Below are 17,601 nucleotides of genomic sequence, written 5' to 3' on the forward strand. Positions count from 1 at the left end.
TACTAGCCCTCACTCTACCTCCTTGCTTAGGATGTGTTCTAAACGCAAATCAATTCCAAGAGCACATTCCAAAAACAAGCCTGTTCTTAACAGATTGAGACCTCAATTACCTCAGTACACTAGTGAACTGTGACAATTCTACCCAAGTATGGTATCTAACAGGTCATCCTGCAGTAGCCAATTTGCTAATCTTCACCTCAGGAGTCACAAAGAAGGATAAGTAGATACGTACATTTAGGTCATAAGGAGAACATGTCACAAAACATACTCTTTGTTCTTCTGTTTTGAGAGCTGAGCTTCCCCAAAACTTCCTCTTTAATTTTTCGCTCAGAAGAGCTTTCCATCAGCTATCTTCTGGGAATGAGATCAATTCAGTATTGACTGCCCAATCCTGAACTCCCTTTGATCCAAAGAAAAGTCATACATTTTGATGTAGCAAACATTCAAAAACCCCAATTCTTTTTTTACCTTTTCTACGAAGGATGTGATTTGGTTTTGTGTGTGTGAGAGAGAGAGGGGGGGGGGGGGTTTGGATCGCAGGGGTGCTGCATGCATCAAATTCTTGAAATGCAATAGCATCACTGAACAGTTGGGAGGTCCAAGATGTAAGGGTTAACATGGAATTCATGGGACTGTTCAATTTGCAGCTTGAATTCTGCAACTCCGACTCTATGTATTAGTGACTAGCATTAGTCAGAGTTTGTGCAATTTGCTGATATTCTGACATTGCTGGCTTGTGAAACCTAGACAGAAATCTGGGCGCTAAGATTCCATTGCACCATCGAATTTATGAAAAGGATCCAAATAGACTCAAAATCTTGCCCATAAAAGTCCAGTACTGGCATCGAACCCAGTTGAAAAGGCCAACCCAATTTTGCTGGATATCCAAAATTTAGAACAGTTCTACAGGTACAGTAGGAAGTCAAAGTTGAAGACAGACAGAGGTCCAGTGGATAAATCAACCAGCGGTTACCAATGTGTGGTACATGTGATCAAGGCTGCAGCAGCATAGGACAACCCAAGGTTTAGAAACTAAGAAATCAGGTCCAAGATTGGTGTTCCATCATCTCAAAATTGACCAAGAAACGATCAGAATCAGTCTCATTCACCCAGGCTTCCTAAATAAAGAATCAGTGACATAGATTCTAACTAGTCAGCCGGATTACACCAATTCTAATCTGATACTAATCCGGCCACTTCTACCAACTCTGATCTGATTTTTCATCTTCAGAAGCTGGAACAAATTCGGTTCTAATCCCCAAACATGCATGGACGAGACATTACGGCACAAAACCAACCACCCACCCACCAAGAAGAGAGTATTCTTTTTGGATAAATAATTTACCCACGAATAGGTCAACTGTAAGTTTGAACACCAAGCCAGAGAAGCAATGAAGTAGTTTGATCAACTCCCTTCCTGACTCAAAAAGATTGAGGGATGGGGTAACCAGTAACCCAATAAAACAGCCCAAGGAGCAAGGATATTAAGCAGGGGTGCAAGTAGAAAGGGGGAATAAATGATGTCTCAACGTCACCACTCAATCATTCATCATCGCTATTTCTGATATTATCCAATGTCAAAACCTACCACTAAGAGCTTGAATGGACCTATAGTGTCTGAGACCCTTCTCAGCACAATCCACCGCTGCCGATGCTCGAAAACACCGCTGAACCATGTGGTTCGCATGTCATTCAGGACCCAAGCCTAACCCAGACCAGAGCCCACAAGGCAAGCCCCAATGAATTACACCTAACAAACATTGTTGATCATTCCGTTTTCAATTTTTCTTCACATTTTTCCTCTCTTCTTTTTTTTTTTTTTGGATGGGGGGAGGGGGAGGGGGTGGGTGGTGGAAAGTGAAACTGGGGTAAGGAGAATCAAATTAAAAAATTGAATTGTTACAGTTAAAGAAGGGGTAGCTAACCTGCTGCCACACATTAGTATAATGAGGACTAAGAAGACTATATACAAGGCAATGACCCAGACAATGTAGATTTGAATGTATTCAAAGAAGTCAGTTACTGATGTCGAAGTATTTTGGATCAGCTGGAAAATGGTGCTCCACGTTCAACTGTCATCACAGAGAAAGGCAAAATGAAAAAAAGAAGCTCCATTACAAAAATCCAAACAGGGAAAACATTCACAAGTTAAGCAGAACGCAGCACCATACCAGGAAGAGGACTAATGGCTCATCATACAAAAACATAATGAGAAAATGCACTGTACAAGAGTGTTGGCATAGGCCACATTCCCTTGAGTCTTATCTCTCTCCTCCTCCTCTACTGTCCCCTTGTTTTGAGAAGAGAGGGAGAGACATATGGCAGTGCTAGCATAGGCCACTCGTGGACAGAAGACTTATTCCCAGAAACATAGTATTGCTAAGGTTTACAACCCCAAGAACAGAAGAATTACAATGGGATCCTGAAGCACAAAGAGAACCGAGTTTCCTTTCACTCATGGTGAAAAGTGAATATTTTCATCCACCAGTTATGGTGGTTGGAGTACAATAGAGGGGGGAGATCACAATGTTCGAATTTACTCATGATGAGAAAGAAAAAAAAACCCAAACAACAAAAATCACAAACAGCTAGTCATACCTTGGATCTTCTAAAGGTGGAAAAGGGTTTGGGTCCCACCACTGCGGGGTGTGGAGAGGGTCATAATATATGCAGCCAACCCTGCGCAGAGAGGCTGTTCCAATTTGAACACAATGGAGCAACTTTTAGCTCTGGATTTTCTCCAGTGCTTATATCATCAGCCAGCAACAGAACAAATGTATCATCAAGCCTCCTTTTCACCTTTTTTTATTTTTTATTTTTTTTATTTTTAATTATTTTTACATGTTCATCTCTTACCTAGCCTTTACTGCTTCACTACATTATAAATGAACATTCCTGCTGATATATGGGTAACTCGCAAATGGAAGTAATTCTACATGAGGCGTGAGCTTAGCACCCAAAGAGATCCTCCAGCTGAAGTCTATTCATACCCAACAAACTCAATTCCTAGTTTCTTTGAAGTTTAACCTTACTAGTAACACTTGAATGACACAAACATCACTTCACTGCTTAGGCATCCGTAGAACCATTCCAAGAAACCAAAAATGAGTTCAAGAAAAAAGCCTTCTTAACAACTAGTAGCAATGAAACAAAAAAGACAGACATGAGGGGACAGTTTCAACAATCAAGGAGAACAACCATCAAACACAATAATGCATCTTTAAGTTCCAGAATAGATTATGCATGGAAATAATAACAAAGAGATGCCAAAAACTATCTGGGAGGAGAAAGAAAAAAGTAAACAACACCAGAAAACAAGGAGAAAACCAGAAGCTAGCAAAGTCAACAACCTGCCTGAAAACCATCCACTGACCATTTAACATAAGAATGATCAAGAAAAGAACAACGCCATTCAACAGGCAGAAATTTACTCTCCAACAGAAAAAGTAAGATGGATTTGCAGATAGTTTGTGAACCAACAACAATGTCACTGTCCCATTTGTAAGTGAAGCAAACTTGTTCACTGACTTGAACAATCATATGTACACCAGGTGATTAGATTTGGAAGGCCAGACAAATATAGTGACTATTGCTTCTTCATGTTCCATAAAATTATTTAATCTTTACACTCCTGCCTTTACTCAAAACCCAGTGAATGGACTCAACTCGTTAAACCTTTCTCCAATTATTCGGCATGGACTAAATGGAATCCTTCCTGCTCACCATTCCACTAAGGCTACACCAGTCATAACCTCACAAACACTCATCTTCCCACACCAGTTCAATCCATCATGCTAGACAAGCATTGATTTCTTCTTTCTTTACTTTTATTAAAGTGTGCGGAAGAGCAAGGAAGAAAGGGTTGACCATGCCAAAGAAGAGGGAAGCTCACATAACCCTCCAAGAAACATATCAAGTGTTAGTTATACAGTTAAAATAAAAGCCAAATTTCATGGATCCAAATCAAAAACCAAATTTGTAGAAACAAAAGTAATTTTGGCAGTCATATGCACATAAAAGCCAAGTCTCTATGGTGAATCACATCTTCATTCTAAGTTCCACCATCCCACCCCCCCCCCCAAAAAAAAAAAAAAAAAAGAACTAACTAACCAGAAAGAAAAAGCAAGAACCCCTCTTCCACTCTCCACTTTTCAACACTTGTATGATACAATCATACCAACCCAATTTTTATGCTACCATCTTCATATCTCATTTATAGCCACTTTTCAGACATGTAAACCACAGAAAGAACCATAACCAATTTCAGAAACACACTAAATACCATTTTCATGGATTCCAACATGCGACACTCACCAGAAAATGCATGTTCATACTGTTTATCAGTAATCTGTTAACAAATTTACCTTGCCCTCATCAGCATCTGAATGGCGCTGAGGAAAGACAACCCTCAAATCATTGTATAAGTAGAAGCGCCGCTCCCCTTCAGCATCTAAATGATTTGTTTCCGGAGTAGATAATGGATCAGATTTGCATTTCTGGAGCCTTGTACCCTTTCTTGGAAAAGGGCAGAGGAAACGGAGATGAAGAGCATAACGCAGAACACCACCACCAGAACTGCTTTCATTGACCTTAGGAGAAGTATTTACAGGTTTCCCGTGAGATTCATGGCAGCCATCCATCATGATATCATCTTCACCATCATTGTTCTCACAATCACTGCTGTTAAACCCATTCACATTCTCCGTGATCGTAGCAAGCCCAATGCTATTTGACTGCCCAAGACACTCCATAGGTGCAAATAACAAGGGAGTTATCTCTCGCCCTCCCTTATTCTGTGATATATTGCACAAGTCAAGTTGCTGACCATCACAACTATATAAACAACCTTTAGTTATGGAATTAAAATTTTCTAAAATGTTAGCACTTTGATCTTGAGATCTCATTGTATGTACATCAATAACTCCATCCTGCTTGGCAGAAACCCCTCTACGGTGTATGGGATGGCCTCCCTTCATAGACACAGTTCCCACAGGTACATGTTTCATGTCAAAATCCCTGATCCCACCTTTAACATGGATAGAAGTTGCTCCCGAAGATGCAAGTGTGACCTTTTGACGCAAGAATGTCTGATCCAAGTGAACAATGAGATCAAAATCCATTACCAATTGGACATACATAGAAGTCACTGGAAGAAGGAAAGATGTAGGTACATCAAAGAATAACAACTATATCTGCAAGAGCATGCTTCATCATCATATGTGACAACCACACATTATACATCTTAAAGTTTCATCTTATCTTCTCAGCTCCTTTTGTCTCCACTATAAGCATGGTAAGCATATTGAACCAGGTAGGCTGGAAGTGCCATCATTTTTTATAGATAATGGGATGTTTTCTTAGAACAAAAAGAGAACTCATGTAACCTAAAATCCTACGACAGCAAGGGGAAACCATAGGCCTTGAACATCATAAGACTGGTAAGGTACCTCTCTTTGTTCAGTTTCAACAAGAGCAGCATGCTTGTCCCATACTGAATATGGAATCCAACCTAAACACTTCAGTTTAATGTTCATCTTTATTTTTCTTATTTTTATTTTAGAACTTCCCACTTTTTTGCTGTACTCTTTTGAAACTGCAAATTGACTGGTGAAAATCAGAGAGAACTAGAACCAAGCTACTGTTAGGATCGACATCATGTGGAGTATATATCTGTGCCCTGCTTGTATGCCAAGTTTCAGCCCAAACAAAGTTGGCCAAGTGGCATGAAGAATCATTAAAAATATGACAAAGATGCATGATACTAGAGAAGGGTACATAGACATAAATGTAATGTCATGCCAATACACTGAAGTTTTCAATCATACACTTCAATGTTGAAATCTGACACATGCCAAATAGCTTAGTTTGGATCATTCCCTAGCAACAGTTGGAAATGCCACATCATCCTTCATAGTGGAACAATTAGGAATTCTTTGAGACAAAGTACGGTACCCACCTATAAAATGGATTTTGCCAAAAGAATGTTTCAGCATATGGGTTTGCTTTTCCATATACATGTAGCAGCCCTGCAGAATGACAACACTAAATATATTCTGAAGGAAACGAAAAAGCAAACAACCCACATGCATGAAAAATTGGAATCGTTGTAATCAGATTTTGATCTCTTAAAAGCCCAGAGGTTTGCTGGTGTAACAAAGAGACAACTAGAGGTAGACACTGTGTGTGTCCATGAGGTGATTTGTACTTACCTGCAGTTGTGCTGAACATTATAGAGGAACTTAAAAGGTTAGGAAAGCTAATGGACTGTATCCATGATAATAAAGTTGGGACAACATAGCCATGCCCAGATGCAGATAAATCAGAAAAGTTGGCTTATTTTAATGGAAATTCACCTTCAGCTGGGTGATGCATTAGGCCTTTGATCAACTGGGTTCAGTTGCATTTGGCCATTTCTAAAATATGGGTAGTAGGAATAAACACAAGATTTTTTTTTTTTGGATGAATAATTAATTAAACAAAGACAAAAGCAAATACAAAGGAGGATCCAATGACCAGGATCATAGAGGAGAATGGAATTGGGAGTTGAGACCCCAGGCAACAACAATAAGCCTGTTCCTTGGGGAGTCAACAACCAGGGGGGAGGGATAAGCAGAGATTTTAGAGGAAACATCAAAGTAAATAGCATTCCATATAGTATCTATAGAGCGGGATTTAGAAGTCCAGCGCCGGAGATTTCGCTCCCACCACAAATGATGGACTGAAGCACTAAACACGAGCTTGCCTATTCGGTCACAAATAGAGGTACCTGAAAAATTACTCAACACCCAAGACCAATCCCGAGCAAACACAAAGGATCGACGAGAGCGGGGCCAAATGAAGTTAATGGCTTTTCTCCAAAGAGCACTAGAGAAAGGGCAAGTGAAGAACAAATGCTCGATATCCTCGATACCATTCCAACAAAGAATGCAATTTGGGTTCACAGGGATGTGGCGGGAGGCAAGGAATGACTGGGTTGGGAGGGCTATGTTTAGGGCTCTCCAAAGGGTAAGGGAATGCCTAGGGATATGACCTTTGAACCAAACCAGGGGGGGCCATAGGGGGGAGGGGAGGGGGGAGCGGAATAGGTTCCAAGCAGAAGCAGTGGAGAAATTTTTGGTAGAGGAGGGAAGCCAGATGACTCTGTCGTGAGGGAGGGAATGGATAGGGGGAAGAGAGTTCCAGACTTGCGTGAGACTAATGTGAGGCGAGGGAGCCCAGGAACCACTGGAGATAAAATGAGAGAGGCGGGTAGATTTGGGAATGCGGGTCTCATAGACAATGCGGGGAGTGAAATGATTGAAAAGGATACCCATCGGATGCCACGGGTCAAGCCAGAAGGAAGTAGAGGAACCAGAGGAAATTTGAGTGGTAATGGCAGGGAGAGCATGGGGTCTCAGGAGAAGCAGTTTCCTCCAGGTCCAGGAAGGATTAGGAGGGATATGGGCAGTCCAGAAGGAGTCAGATTTGAGGAGGTAGGAGTGGACCCAATTAACCCAGATGGAGTCATGATTGGTGACAATTTTCCAGATGAGTTTAAGTAAAGCAGCAGAATTGACTTCTTGGATTCGGCGGATTCCAAGGATTCGGCGGATTCCAAGGCCCCCTTCGGATTTGGGCCGACAAATGTTGGACCAACTGATGGGGCGAAGGAATCGCGTTGATTCCTGACCTTTCCAAAGAAAAGCACAGAAGAGAGATTCCATTGCAGATGAGATGGCTTTGGGGATTGGGAAGATACCACTCCAATAAAGGTAGGAAGATTGGAGCACAGACCGAATGAGTTCAACCCTACCAGCAAAGGAGAGGAGCCGGCTTTTCCAGAGTTGGAGACTTTTACGGATATGATCCAACATGGGGGCACAATGATGGCGGGAGAGCCTACTAGGGATAAAAGGGAGACCAAGGTAGACCACAGGGAAGGAGCCGAGCTTGAAACCCGAAAGATTTAGGAGATTAGAACGAAGAGGCTCGGTCACTCCAGAGAGGAAGAGGGTAGACTTATCAAGATTGACCTTAAGGCCAGAGAGGGATTCAAAGAAGGAAAGGGCAGAGATGATGGAGGAGATGGAACTATGGTTAGCTTTGGCAAAAATCATGAGATCATCAGCAAAAGCGAGATGGGTGAGATTGAGGGCTTTGCATTTAGGGATGGGGGAGATCAGGAATTGATCTGTCTTGGCTTGGAGGATACGGGAGAGCACTTCCAGAGCCAAACAGAAGAGAAAGGGAGAGAGGGGACAACCTTGGCGAATACCGACACGGGAAGGAAAGAATCCCGCCGGCGAGCCATTGGTTAGAACGGAGAAGTAAGGAGTAGAGATGCAGACCTCAATCCAATGGATGAAGGAAGGAGGGAAACCCATGGATTATGGATATTCACACAAAATTATTTCTCTGGTGCCAATGTATGTACTTAATATATGGGTTTAATTCAAGGACAAGTAAACTAAAAATAAAAAACAAATAATTAAGAAAAATCTCATAGAAGTATTAAATTTTATGTTGCATTTGAACAATTCAATGTGCTTATTATGACTAATCTTTAAATGATGCTAACTTAAAATTTCACAAGATTCTGTGTAATGTTCAGATCTAATTTGCACATTAAAAATAAAATAAAAGACAAACAATAATCTAATTAACGCACCTTGGTCCCAGCTGGCATGTCACTCAAATCATAATTGCAAAAGAAAGTGTGAAGAGGTGTCTTCTCTGGGTTGCTGAGAACCTGCCATCATCAGTTAATAAAATCCATTTCAGGGGCCATAAGCAAAAGTAGTGTAAACTTTTTTGGTGCAGGCATAATACCAATCATGTACCTAACTTAAGAGGCAGTTAGCCAGATACCATACGATTCCTCCAAAAGGAAACATAACCAATTTTTATATGTAAGGTAAAGGAACAAAATGATTTATTAGCAAATATATCCCAAGCTTTTTCCTTTTATGACTGTAGGGCCCCTGGGGAACGCCACTTGGAGGAGAACGGCTGGTTGGTAGGTTATAAAAGGTGGGGAAGTTGTGAGGAGAGAGTATCAGATGTTTTATGAGTGTTTGGGCATCATTTGGCTGAGGGGCAGCAATGTTGCTGTAGGGGGACCCGCCCCATGGTAACCAGATTATCTTGCATATTTTTTTAATCTAAGTGTTCGTGCTTATTATTCCAATTATTGAATCTTAATAGTTCTTGTATTCGATAAGTCATTGAACAGGGAAGTTTTCTTCAAATCAATGAGGAAAGCTGGAAACACCTCCTGGGGCAGGAGTGGTCCAACCAATCCCACCAGCAAATTGGACTTTAAAAACACCAAGGAGCTAACAGCACTTAGACTTGAAACTCCAAGTAGCAGCAACACTCTCACAGAGAAGAAGGCAACAGGCCAATTTGCAAAACAGAATTTGAATTAAAGGGATCTGATTTCTACTACTCCACAGGTGGGTATAGGTAGAGCTTTAGAGCCAATTACATACTCTTAACTTAAAAACGGAAGCTAACTCTAACTACAACACAAGACCATCTTGAGCTTTATGTGAAGGGGTATGGGAAAATCTTAATTACATACAGAAATTATTAATTACTGTAACTTAAGTTGAACAAAACAAACTAAAAACAAAGAATAAGCTAATTAATTCAACCTAATCTCAGCCTAGAAACCCATATTCTAGGCCAACAAAAAAGGTCTCGCCTAACACAAAATAAATCCAGGGACCAGAGGCCCATTGCATATAAAACCCAAACCTAAACTAAACTATTTTCTGAGAAAATAAACTCATTTGGGGATATGATCTGCATTAGGAATTCTGCCGCATGTTAATAGGACATGTTCAGAGGATCCAACTAATAAGAATTGGGACACACCACTCTTAAGAAAAAAATTAACAATCATAGCTTTTCCTCAAATTTTCAACTTGAATATGAGGGTCTTTTTTTTTTTTTTTTTTTTGGGGGGGGGGGGGGTGTTCAGGTAGCTAGCGGAGAAGATCCTCCAAACTTACAGACACATTTTTAGGCTGCCAAATTTCATAACGACCTCAAAGCAACAATGCTTACCAGCCTAGAATAATTTTGAAGTCATAATTTTGTAGAAATACTACTATGCCTCTCACATGAATTTGGATATTCAGAACCATGCCATATTCAGGAGTATTCAAGAAAGCAATAAAAAAATGTAATGTTTGAAGAATCACAGAAGACGGGGCAAAAGTTGCATAGATTTGTCCCTCCCAGACCTTGCTGTAGTGGAACATACACTGTGACGCTTAACTTCAAAACATCATGAAAGACGATAAGATTTTGAAGGATTAAGAAACGGAAGCTTCATACTCCAGAAGCTGCAGGATGAATTGGTAGAAAAGCATACATGAAGGAAATGTTATATTAACTAAAAAATAAAGTTAAGTTGGGAAAGGAATAAATCTATGTTGTGTCATGCAAGCAACAAAAACTAAGGTGAGGATGTGACGTAATTAGCAAAATAATATAGAAGCATCCAGGCTTCCAGAATTCACACCCACGAACCCAAATATACCCTGTATAACTTAGGCGGGTTGGAAAATGCCAATATGGCAATTCAAATTCCCCCACCCCCCACCCCCAAAAAGAAAAAAGATCCTATCCAATATCTACACATTTCCACATCAACAAAGCCCCACAGACATGTGGGTCATCCCATCTTCCCAACAATTCCCCCCCCCCCGGGGGCAGCTTTCCTTTTCCTCTGAAAGGCAGAGCCACTATGATATTAGTTTAACCAGTTTTTCATTGTTAATTTTGAACCTGAATACAATCCCAGGAATGAGAAGTACAACCTGCCAACCACAATTTAGTCACTATCTATGGGCTTCAATCCCCACCACTAGCCGAAAAGATCTCCACATTGACGAGGAATCAAAGGCCATCAACTTCCAGAGGTGCTTCTGGGTTATGAAAGCATCACATACAACTAACAACAAGCACCCTACCCCCACCCCAAAAAAAAAAAGTAGCTCTGTTAGGTGTTAAAGGTGTAACAACTTGCAACAAGGAGAGTACAAATAAAACCATGATCAGCTTATTATGTCATATAGCATTTAAGTCAGCCTGAATTACTTGTTAATCAAACAACTTTTTAGGGTTAAGGAAGCCAGTACCAGTTGTATGCGCCCTTTTATAGGGATACGCAGGCGGCTCTTGGCAGCTCGAGATTCATCATTGCTAAGGCTCCTCTTCAACTTGGGGCCAGTATACTTATTTGTTGGCAAATTTCCTGCAAGGTCTATTGATGCATAGTATAGTAGACAATTATCTCCATCTACACTAGTTACAGCAAATGGAAGTTTCTGTGAGGATGGTGAAAAGCTTCCCCCAGTAACATTCAAAACAGCTAGAAAACCATCGATTCTCTGCAGAAAAATAAAACATCAGTAATGGAGATACAAGGCAAAATGGAAAATAGAATGTCAAAATGACCATCAGTAAAGTAAAAACAAGGGGATGAGACAAATTTCTCAGTAAGGATGCGAACCTGACAGACTTTGGCAGATGAAAACCGACCAGACAACAGGGACTCTTCAAAAGAACCAACCAAAGACCTCCTAACAGAGAGTCCACTCAAACTTCTAACAAACTTGATGCATTGGGGTGTAGGGGCTGATTCAGAACCTGAATGCCAGGATATCCGTCTGGTACTCTCCAGGGGACATACATCACAGTTACTCTTTACAATATCAAGACCCTGAAATGACTTGCTTGTCATACTAAAAACCTCTTCCTCAGGAGAGAATGAAAACCCTGAGACAGTTCCTTCAAGTGACTTTTCGATGTTCATTGAGGTTAAATCACCTGTGACCTGTTTCCTAGTAGGCCTGCATACTCCTGCAGATTTCATTCCTGCAGAGAATTTTGGACCAAGAGGGGACAAAGTGAGAGGAGGTGAGATAAACTTTTTTGGAGACATGGCTACTGCTCCAGTTGGAGTTCTTATCTTGCTTGGTTCTCCATAGGGATCAAATTCCATTGAAGACAAGCAGTAATTGTGATGGAGGGACTCATTGTTTTCAAGCAAAGGGCCATCAGTGAATAAAAGAGAGTCAGTTCTAATGGTATTATGTAGCATCTTACCCCAATTTTGGCAACTAGATACAGACCGAGCTGGGGTGCTTGGCCAATCAGTATTCCCAACATTAGCTTTCTTGTGGTCTTGTGCCAAGAAGGCTCTGAAGCCACAGCCAGGGATAGGGGGATCAACCTTGCCATCACCTCCTCCACCAATGTCCAGCTGATCACCACTGAATTGATCTGGGCAAAGCATGCCATTCAAGGGGGATAACAACCTCTTCCTGACTACTGACCCTTGTGGCTCAGTTTCATTACTAGTTGTGGCAGTAACCACAGCAGGTAAAGGATAACGATCCGGTGAAATTCCATCAAACCCACTCACAGACATATCAGACCCACTAAATTCAAAACCCACAATCCGTGAAACAGGAATCTGAGTATTGCGTCCAATTTTGCTACTAAACAAACCATTTTTCTCCATAGGACTGATCTTCCAGCCATGAGTACTTGATGCACCATTAATGGAAGACTTACATTTCGAGAGCGCTTCTGGGCTTTTGCTTTTCACAAGGTCCAATGTAGTTTTTCTCTGAAAATCACCAAGAGAAGAGCAGGGAAACTCCCCTGTGATTCGATTCAGTGCTGTCCCTCCATTAATCTCATCCAGATCACAACTGCTAGTAGTCCTAGGAGGACTTTGCCCAAGTGAGGTCAGTGAGGGTGCAACTTCCTCAGCAACTTTGCTATACGGTACTTGAGGCAAACCCATGAATACTGTTTTGCAATAAGCCCAAAACTTTATCTTCCAAATCCAAGTTAAAACTTTCCTCAGTTCACTTCCATGGTATCATATATAGCCTTCGCCAACACAACACTCCCCCACCCCTTGCATTTCAACGAAAAACAGATCAAAATCTGCTCTCGAGTCCTAAACGGTTATAATTGCAAATTGAGTTTCCAAGTCAAATCAATGCCACATTATAAGAACAAGAATAGAAGATTAGTCTTCCCCTACTCCCTGGTGTTCACCATCACACCAATTCCTCAAAATCCCAAATCTACCTCCAATAATTACTACTATCCATCTATCAAAACCATCACGGGCTCAATTATCATTTTATCATACCATCGTAGTAGTAACCCAAATAGACTGGGAAGAACACAACCTCTGGCTCGATACCAGCATGCGAAGAGACACTGTTGCCCCATGCTTGCTCAAGAAACTGAAGCACAAACCTGAAACAATTAAAAAAAGAAAAGAAAAAGAAAAGACGTCTCAGTAGAGAGTTGAACGATATAGCAGCGTATTTCCTCCTTACAAATTCCTTCTCGGCAATTTAATGAGATAAGGCCACTCACATTCTTTCTAGAAAAGAGTTTTTAACCATAAATCGACAAACAGTTGCTGCTCTCCGACTGAAACTTGATGAAGAACGTTGAGAAATTCAGTTGAACAAAAATTACTAGTCTAAACCAATTTTCCGTTTTTTATCTTCTTCTTCCTCTCATAATCTAGTAGGGACCGACGTACGTTTCCTTTCGACCACTAAGGATTGCGAAACGCAATAACAGATAACCTGAACATCCCAACACCATTTTAATTAAAACCCAAATCGGTAACTGATCGGAAATCAAATGAATAACACAACACAAAGGATGGGTCTGCTTCTACAACAGACGATTCACCTAACATATTATATTTCAAAGAAAAAAAAGGGATTTTTTCAATTGCAATCTACCGAAGAACCTCGACCAAACAGAATACCCAAAAGCGATGCAGAACAAGAAAACCCATTTGAATACCGATCGATCAAACGTTCGGAACATATTAATAGCTGTTTAAAACTCATAAGAGAGTGGGTTGGGATTGTGGAAATGGGAAATAAGCTGCGCGTGATGATCGACTCACCAGCAAAGCTAGCGATCTTTCGATCGATAAATCATTCTGAATCGTCCATTCATGTAACATGGAATTGTCAGAGAAGTAAAAGGAAGATTGGAGGGGAAAGGGTGTGTATGATAATAAAAATTATTTCGTTATTGGCCGGAAAAGAAATGTTTTCTTCGTTTTTATCATCCACCTCTTATCCATTCTCACCTCACCCTCTTGTTTAATACTACTTCATATCTCATCCCCATTTCCCAACTCCAAAGACTAGATTATTTGCGTCACCTGTTGCCACCAGAATTTCCTGGTCGTTTGTTTTTTTCTTCTGAAAATCAGTAAATGCACCTCCTTTTTATTGAGGATTATCCTTCCAGTTTGTTTACCAAAAACAAAAAAATTTATCCTTCCAGTTTTCTTTGTTGTTTTTTATATTTTTTTTTTTTTTTTATTCCTTGTATTTCTTCCCCGCTTGGCTGCTATTTCTTCTGAGGTAATGACTATGCAGAGATGTACGTGTGGTGGACCCATTCCCATTGCAACATGTTACAGAAATCTCAGGTTCACTTCTCTTCTCTCCATTTCTGCCCCAGGTTTTGGAGCCTGGGGAGAGCGGTATTTAATGAATGAATTCAATTTGCTCTCTCTCTCTCTCAGAGTCAGAATTTCGTATCCAATTGCACAGGCGTCTGTCTCTGAGATGATGTATCTGAGGCGGACATACGGGGGAAAAGCATAATCTTTCTGATAAAATATCAAAAAGTCATTTTTTAATAAATGATTTGAGGAACAAAAAACCACTGGCTCATAACTTAAAAAAAAATCTAAATACTTCATCTAAGACGAAATTTATGAAAATTACTATTCAAGAGTCACTCAGTTGATAGTGAAAGACTGAAAGCTATTTGTGAGTTATTAAATTAGTTTTATGTTAATTTTAACTTTAAAATTACCATTTTGCCCAAAAGATGAAGTGGATAAAAGTAAATATAATTTTTTTTATTTTACAAAATACAATTATTATTGTAGTTTTTTTTGTGTAAAGAGGAGTTTTTAGGGCCGCCTCGATTACATCCTTAGGGGAGAGCTTTGTCTCTTGTAATAATCGAACTCGTAATCTTTTTACTAAAAAGTATAAATCTTACTATTCTACTAACACTTCTTAATAAAAAAATTATTAATAAATATATATATAATATTTTTAAACTAAAAAAATTTATATATATATATATATAAAATACCTTAATCCCCAATATATAAACCACGCCCTTATTTTACTATCCAAATCCGATTGGAATCTCCACATCTTCCGTCGCACCTATTTAGTGGGTTCCCATATTCCATTTCTTGGAAGTTTCTCACTTTCATAAATTATGAATCCCTTATCTTTTTCTTCTTCTGGTAATCTTTTCTCTTGTGAACTCCCAAAAGCATACCTTATCGGTTTGGATTTGAAGCTTCAAAACGAACCCAATTAGTAAAACTTTTGTCTCTTACTCTTGGTCCTCTTATTAGATCCTAGGCTCAGTTGTTGAGGCTCTATAATGTAAAATCCTTATCGCTTCACGCTGAAAACCAGCGGCAGTGGAGGAGGTTCCCACTCTCCAAACAAAGCGCCTCCATTCCAACCTAACAATTACGCGTAGCAAGGGTTTTTCTATTTGTTTACTACAAAGTACAAACAACCAAACTGTTCAAAATTTCAAATGTTGGCTTGGCAGCAGAGGCAGAGCTGTACCGTTAAAGAAATAAATTTCTGAGCTTTTGTCCCTCCCCACGTTTACTGCTCTAATCCCAAAAGAGAAGAGAGATTGGTGCCGTGCCGCATCACCAAGGATCATTATGACAACGTGTGGCAGGGCTACTGCTGGTTCGTATTAGGCGTGGCGATCACCCATCCGTCAGTGACTCAGGGAGCGTGTTCTCTTCTCTTCTCCTCTCTTCTCTTCCTTGGATCTCAAATCTTAGTGGTGAATCTACTACGACTAGATATAAACGCTTTGGGAAGTAGTAAACCTTAACCAGTCTTTGCTTTGGGAAATCCCAACCTAGACCTCCGTGCTAAGATTTGGGCCTCAAAGAGGGATGACTATTTGTCTTAAATTTGATAAGGGACGGGCCCAATGTAGATTTCTTTTCATGGGTGACTGGGCCCTATTATACATAACTGGGCTTTTATAAACCTTTTGAAAATCCTCATATTTCTCTTCTTATCCCTCTTTCTTTTTTTTTTTTTTTTTTTGGGTAAAGCACAATTCATATTGATAAGCACTAGAAAATCTCATGGAATCCTGATCAAATACGAAGTTCACGAGAGCAGAATTTGGGTTGCATGTCCTACCGGCAATTGACATGTCCTTCCTAGCTAAAGAAGGGGCAAAATAACTCTCTTCCCTAGAAATAAAACAGACATTACAACTTAAGAAATCAACAAGTAAGACATGAACATCATACACTTCTACTCACATCTAACACCAAACTTGTATCATCTTTCTCAATGGTTGTAACGAGTAGAGTTCGGATACATTAGTTCTTTGGAGAAGTTGTTATCACGAGCCCAGATTAGCACCTCTCTTACTGCCATCGCCTCCCCACAACCTACATCATCGAAATTCAAAGGGATTGTTTTAGCGTGGAGAACACCTCCCCTATGATCTCTAGCCACAAATCCAACACCTCCCTTGTCGTTCTCCTTCGAGCAATCACAACATTGAAGAATTCCGTTCTCCTTAAGCTTAATCTCTTCCACAGTCTGCCTTGATTTCTCCAACTCCCTTATCTTGTCCCCTCCATAACATTTAACAATCCATAATTCATTGAATAAATATTGGCTTTTTGAGATAACCTCCTTAGGTGAAGGGCATCTTCCTGTAAATAGAACTTCATTTTGAGCTAACCAGATTACCCAGTATGTGAAACCAAGCTTCGATTAAATTTCTCTGCTTTTAGGTTTCATTGGGGTCTTTAACTTCCCCCATCTCTCAATAACTTCACTCAAGGAGTTGACAATATCTATTCCCACTAGAAAATCCAGGTTACTGCCAAATCAAATTGCTTTTCCAAACGGGCAGTTGAAAAGTATATGATTAGTTGTTTCCACCTCAAAGCCGCCACTCCTACATGAGTAATCCACCTTTAATTGTCTTCTCATCGCCTCACTTGAAGCTTCACTTTCAGCCCCTATTCTCCATAAAAAGTTTCTAATTTTTGGGAGAGTTCTACAAGACCATATGCTCTTCCACCCAAATTATGTGATATCTTCCCATTGATGTCTCCCCAAAGATGATGGTAATCTTGACATCCTTCTATCTCTAACATGTGCTTGAATATGATATGCAGATTTTGTAGTAAATTTTCCATTTTTTTTATCCTCGTTATTCACTAAAAATATGATATATTTCTCTCCTTATTCACTAAATAAAATTGTTTTCATTTATCCCAAAAAAATATTTATGTGAAATATTCTACGAGTAATGCACCAGTGTGATAGACTTTATGTGAACAGAAAGAAAAGAATCAATATCATTTCAAGCCTTCCAAATGTTGATGTATGAGTGTAGAACCACACAAGTAAGCAATGCCATCCAGCTCCAATCCCTATGCCGTCTACCAAAAAGGAAAAAGATCCCAATGCTGGTAGTAAACATCCTTGTATTCATTACATGGAAATATATTTTAGA

General features: G+C 40.0%; 1 protein-coding gene across 3 annotated transcripts; it reads right to left on the reverse strand.

Annotated features, from left to right (window-relative positions):
- Positions 1 to 5: 5 nt before the first annotated feature.
- On the reverse strand, positions 6 to 14,258 carry LOC149006237 (meiosis chromosome segregation family protein). Of its 3 annotated transcripts, none has more exons than XM_089165832.1 (7): positions 13,946 to 14,258; positions 13,396 to 13,613; positions 11,504 to 13,272; positions 11,130 to 11,381; positions 8,648 to 8,728; positions 4,365 to 5,087; positions 6 to 2,072 (listed from the first exon to the last, which is right to left on the reverse strand). In XM_089165832.1, exons 3-7 carry the CDS (start codon positions 12,803 to 12,805, stop codon positions 2,016 to 2,018), a joined length of 2,415 nt encoding a protein of 804 aa, XP_089021958.1. In that variant the 5' UTR covers positions 12,806 to 13,272; positions 13,396 to 13,613; positions 13,946 to 14,258; the 3' UTR covers positions 6 to 2,015. The 3 variants fall into 3 exon arrangements, with proteins under 3 accessions (XP_089021958.1, XP_089021959.1, XP_089021957.1); XM_089165833.1 differs by lacking the exon at positions 13,396 to 13,613 and having other exon boundaries at positions 11,504 to 11,868; positions 12,100 to 13,272; positions 13,946 to 14,257; XM_089165831.1 differs by lacking the exon at positions 13,396 to 13,613.
- Between the last annotated feature and the right edge of the window lie 3,343 nt (positions 14,259 to 17,601).

The sequence above is a fragment of the Hakea prostrata genome, chromosome 8 (genome assembly GCF_041222555.1).
Source record: "Hakea prostrata isolate BN-2017 chromosome 8, UWA_Hpros_2, whole genome shotgun sequence".
In the NCBI taxonomy this organism is placed as follows: Eukaryota; Viridiplantae; Streptophyta; class Magnoliopsida; order Proteales; family Proteaceae; genus Hakea; species Hakea prostrata.

Coding starts and splice junctions, on each gene's coding strand:
- LOC149006237 (XM_089165831.1), bottom strand. CDS start 12,805: ATGGGTTTGCCTCAAGTACCGTATAGCAAAGTTGCTGAGGAAGTTGCA. Junction 8,729..11,129: donor TAAAAGGGCGCATACAACTG/GTACTGGCTTCC, acceptor TGATGATGGCAG/GTTCTCAGCAACCCAGAGAA. Junction 2,073..4,364: donor CAGATGCTGATGAGGGCAAG/GTAAATTTGTTA, acceptor CTGTGATGACAG/TTGAACGTGGAGCACCATTT.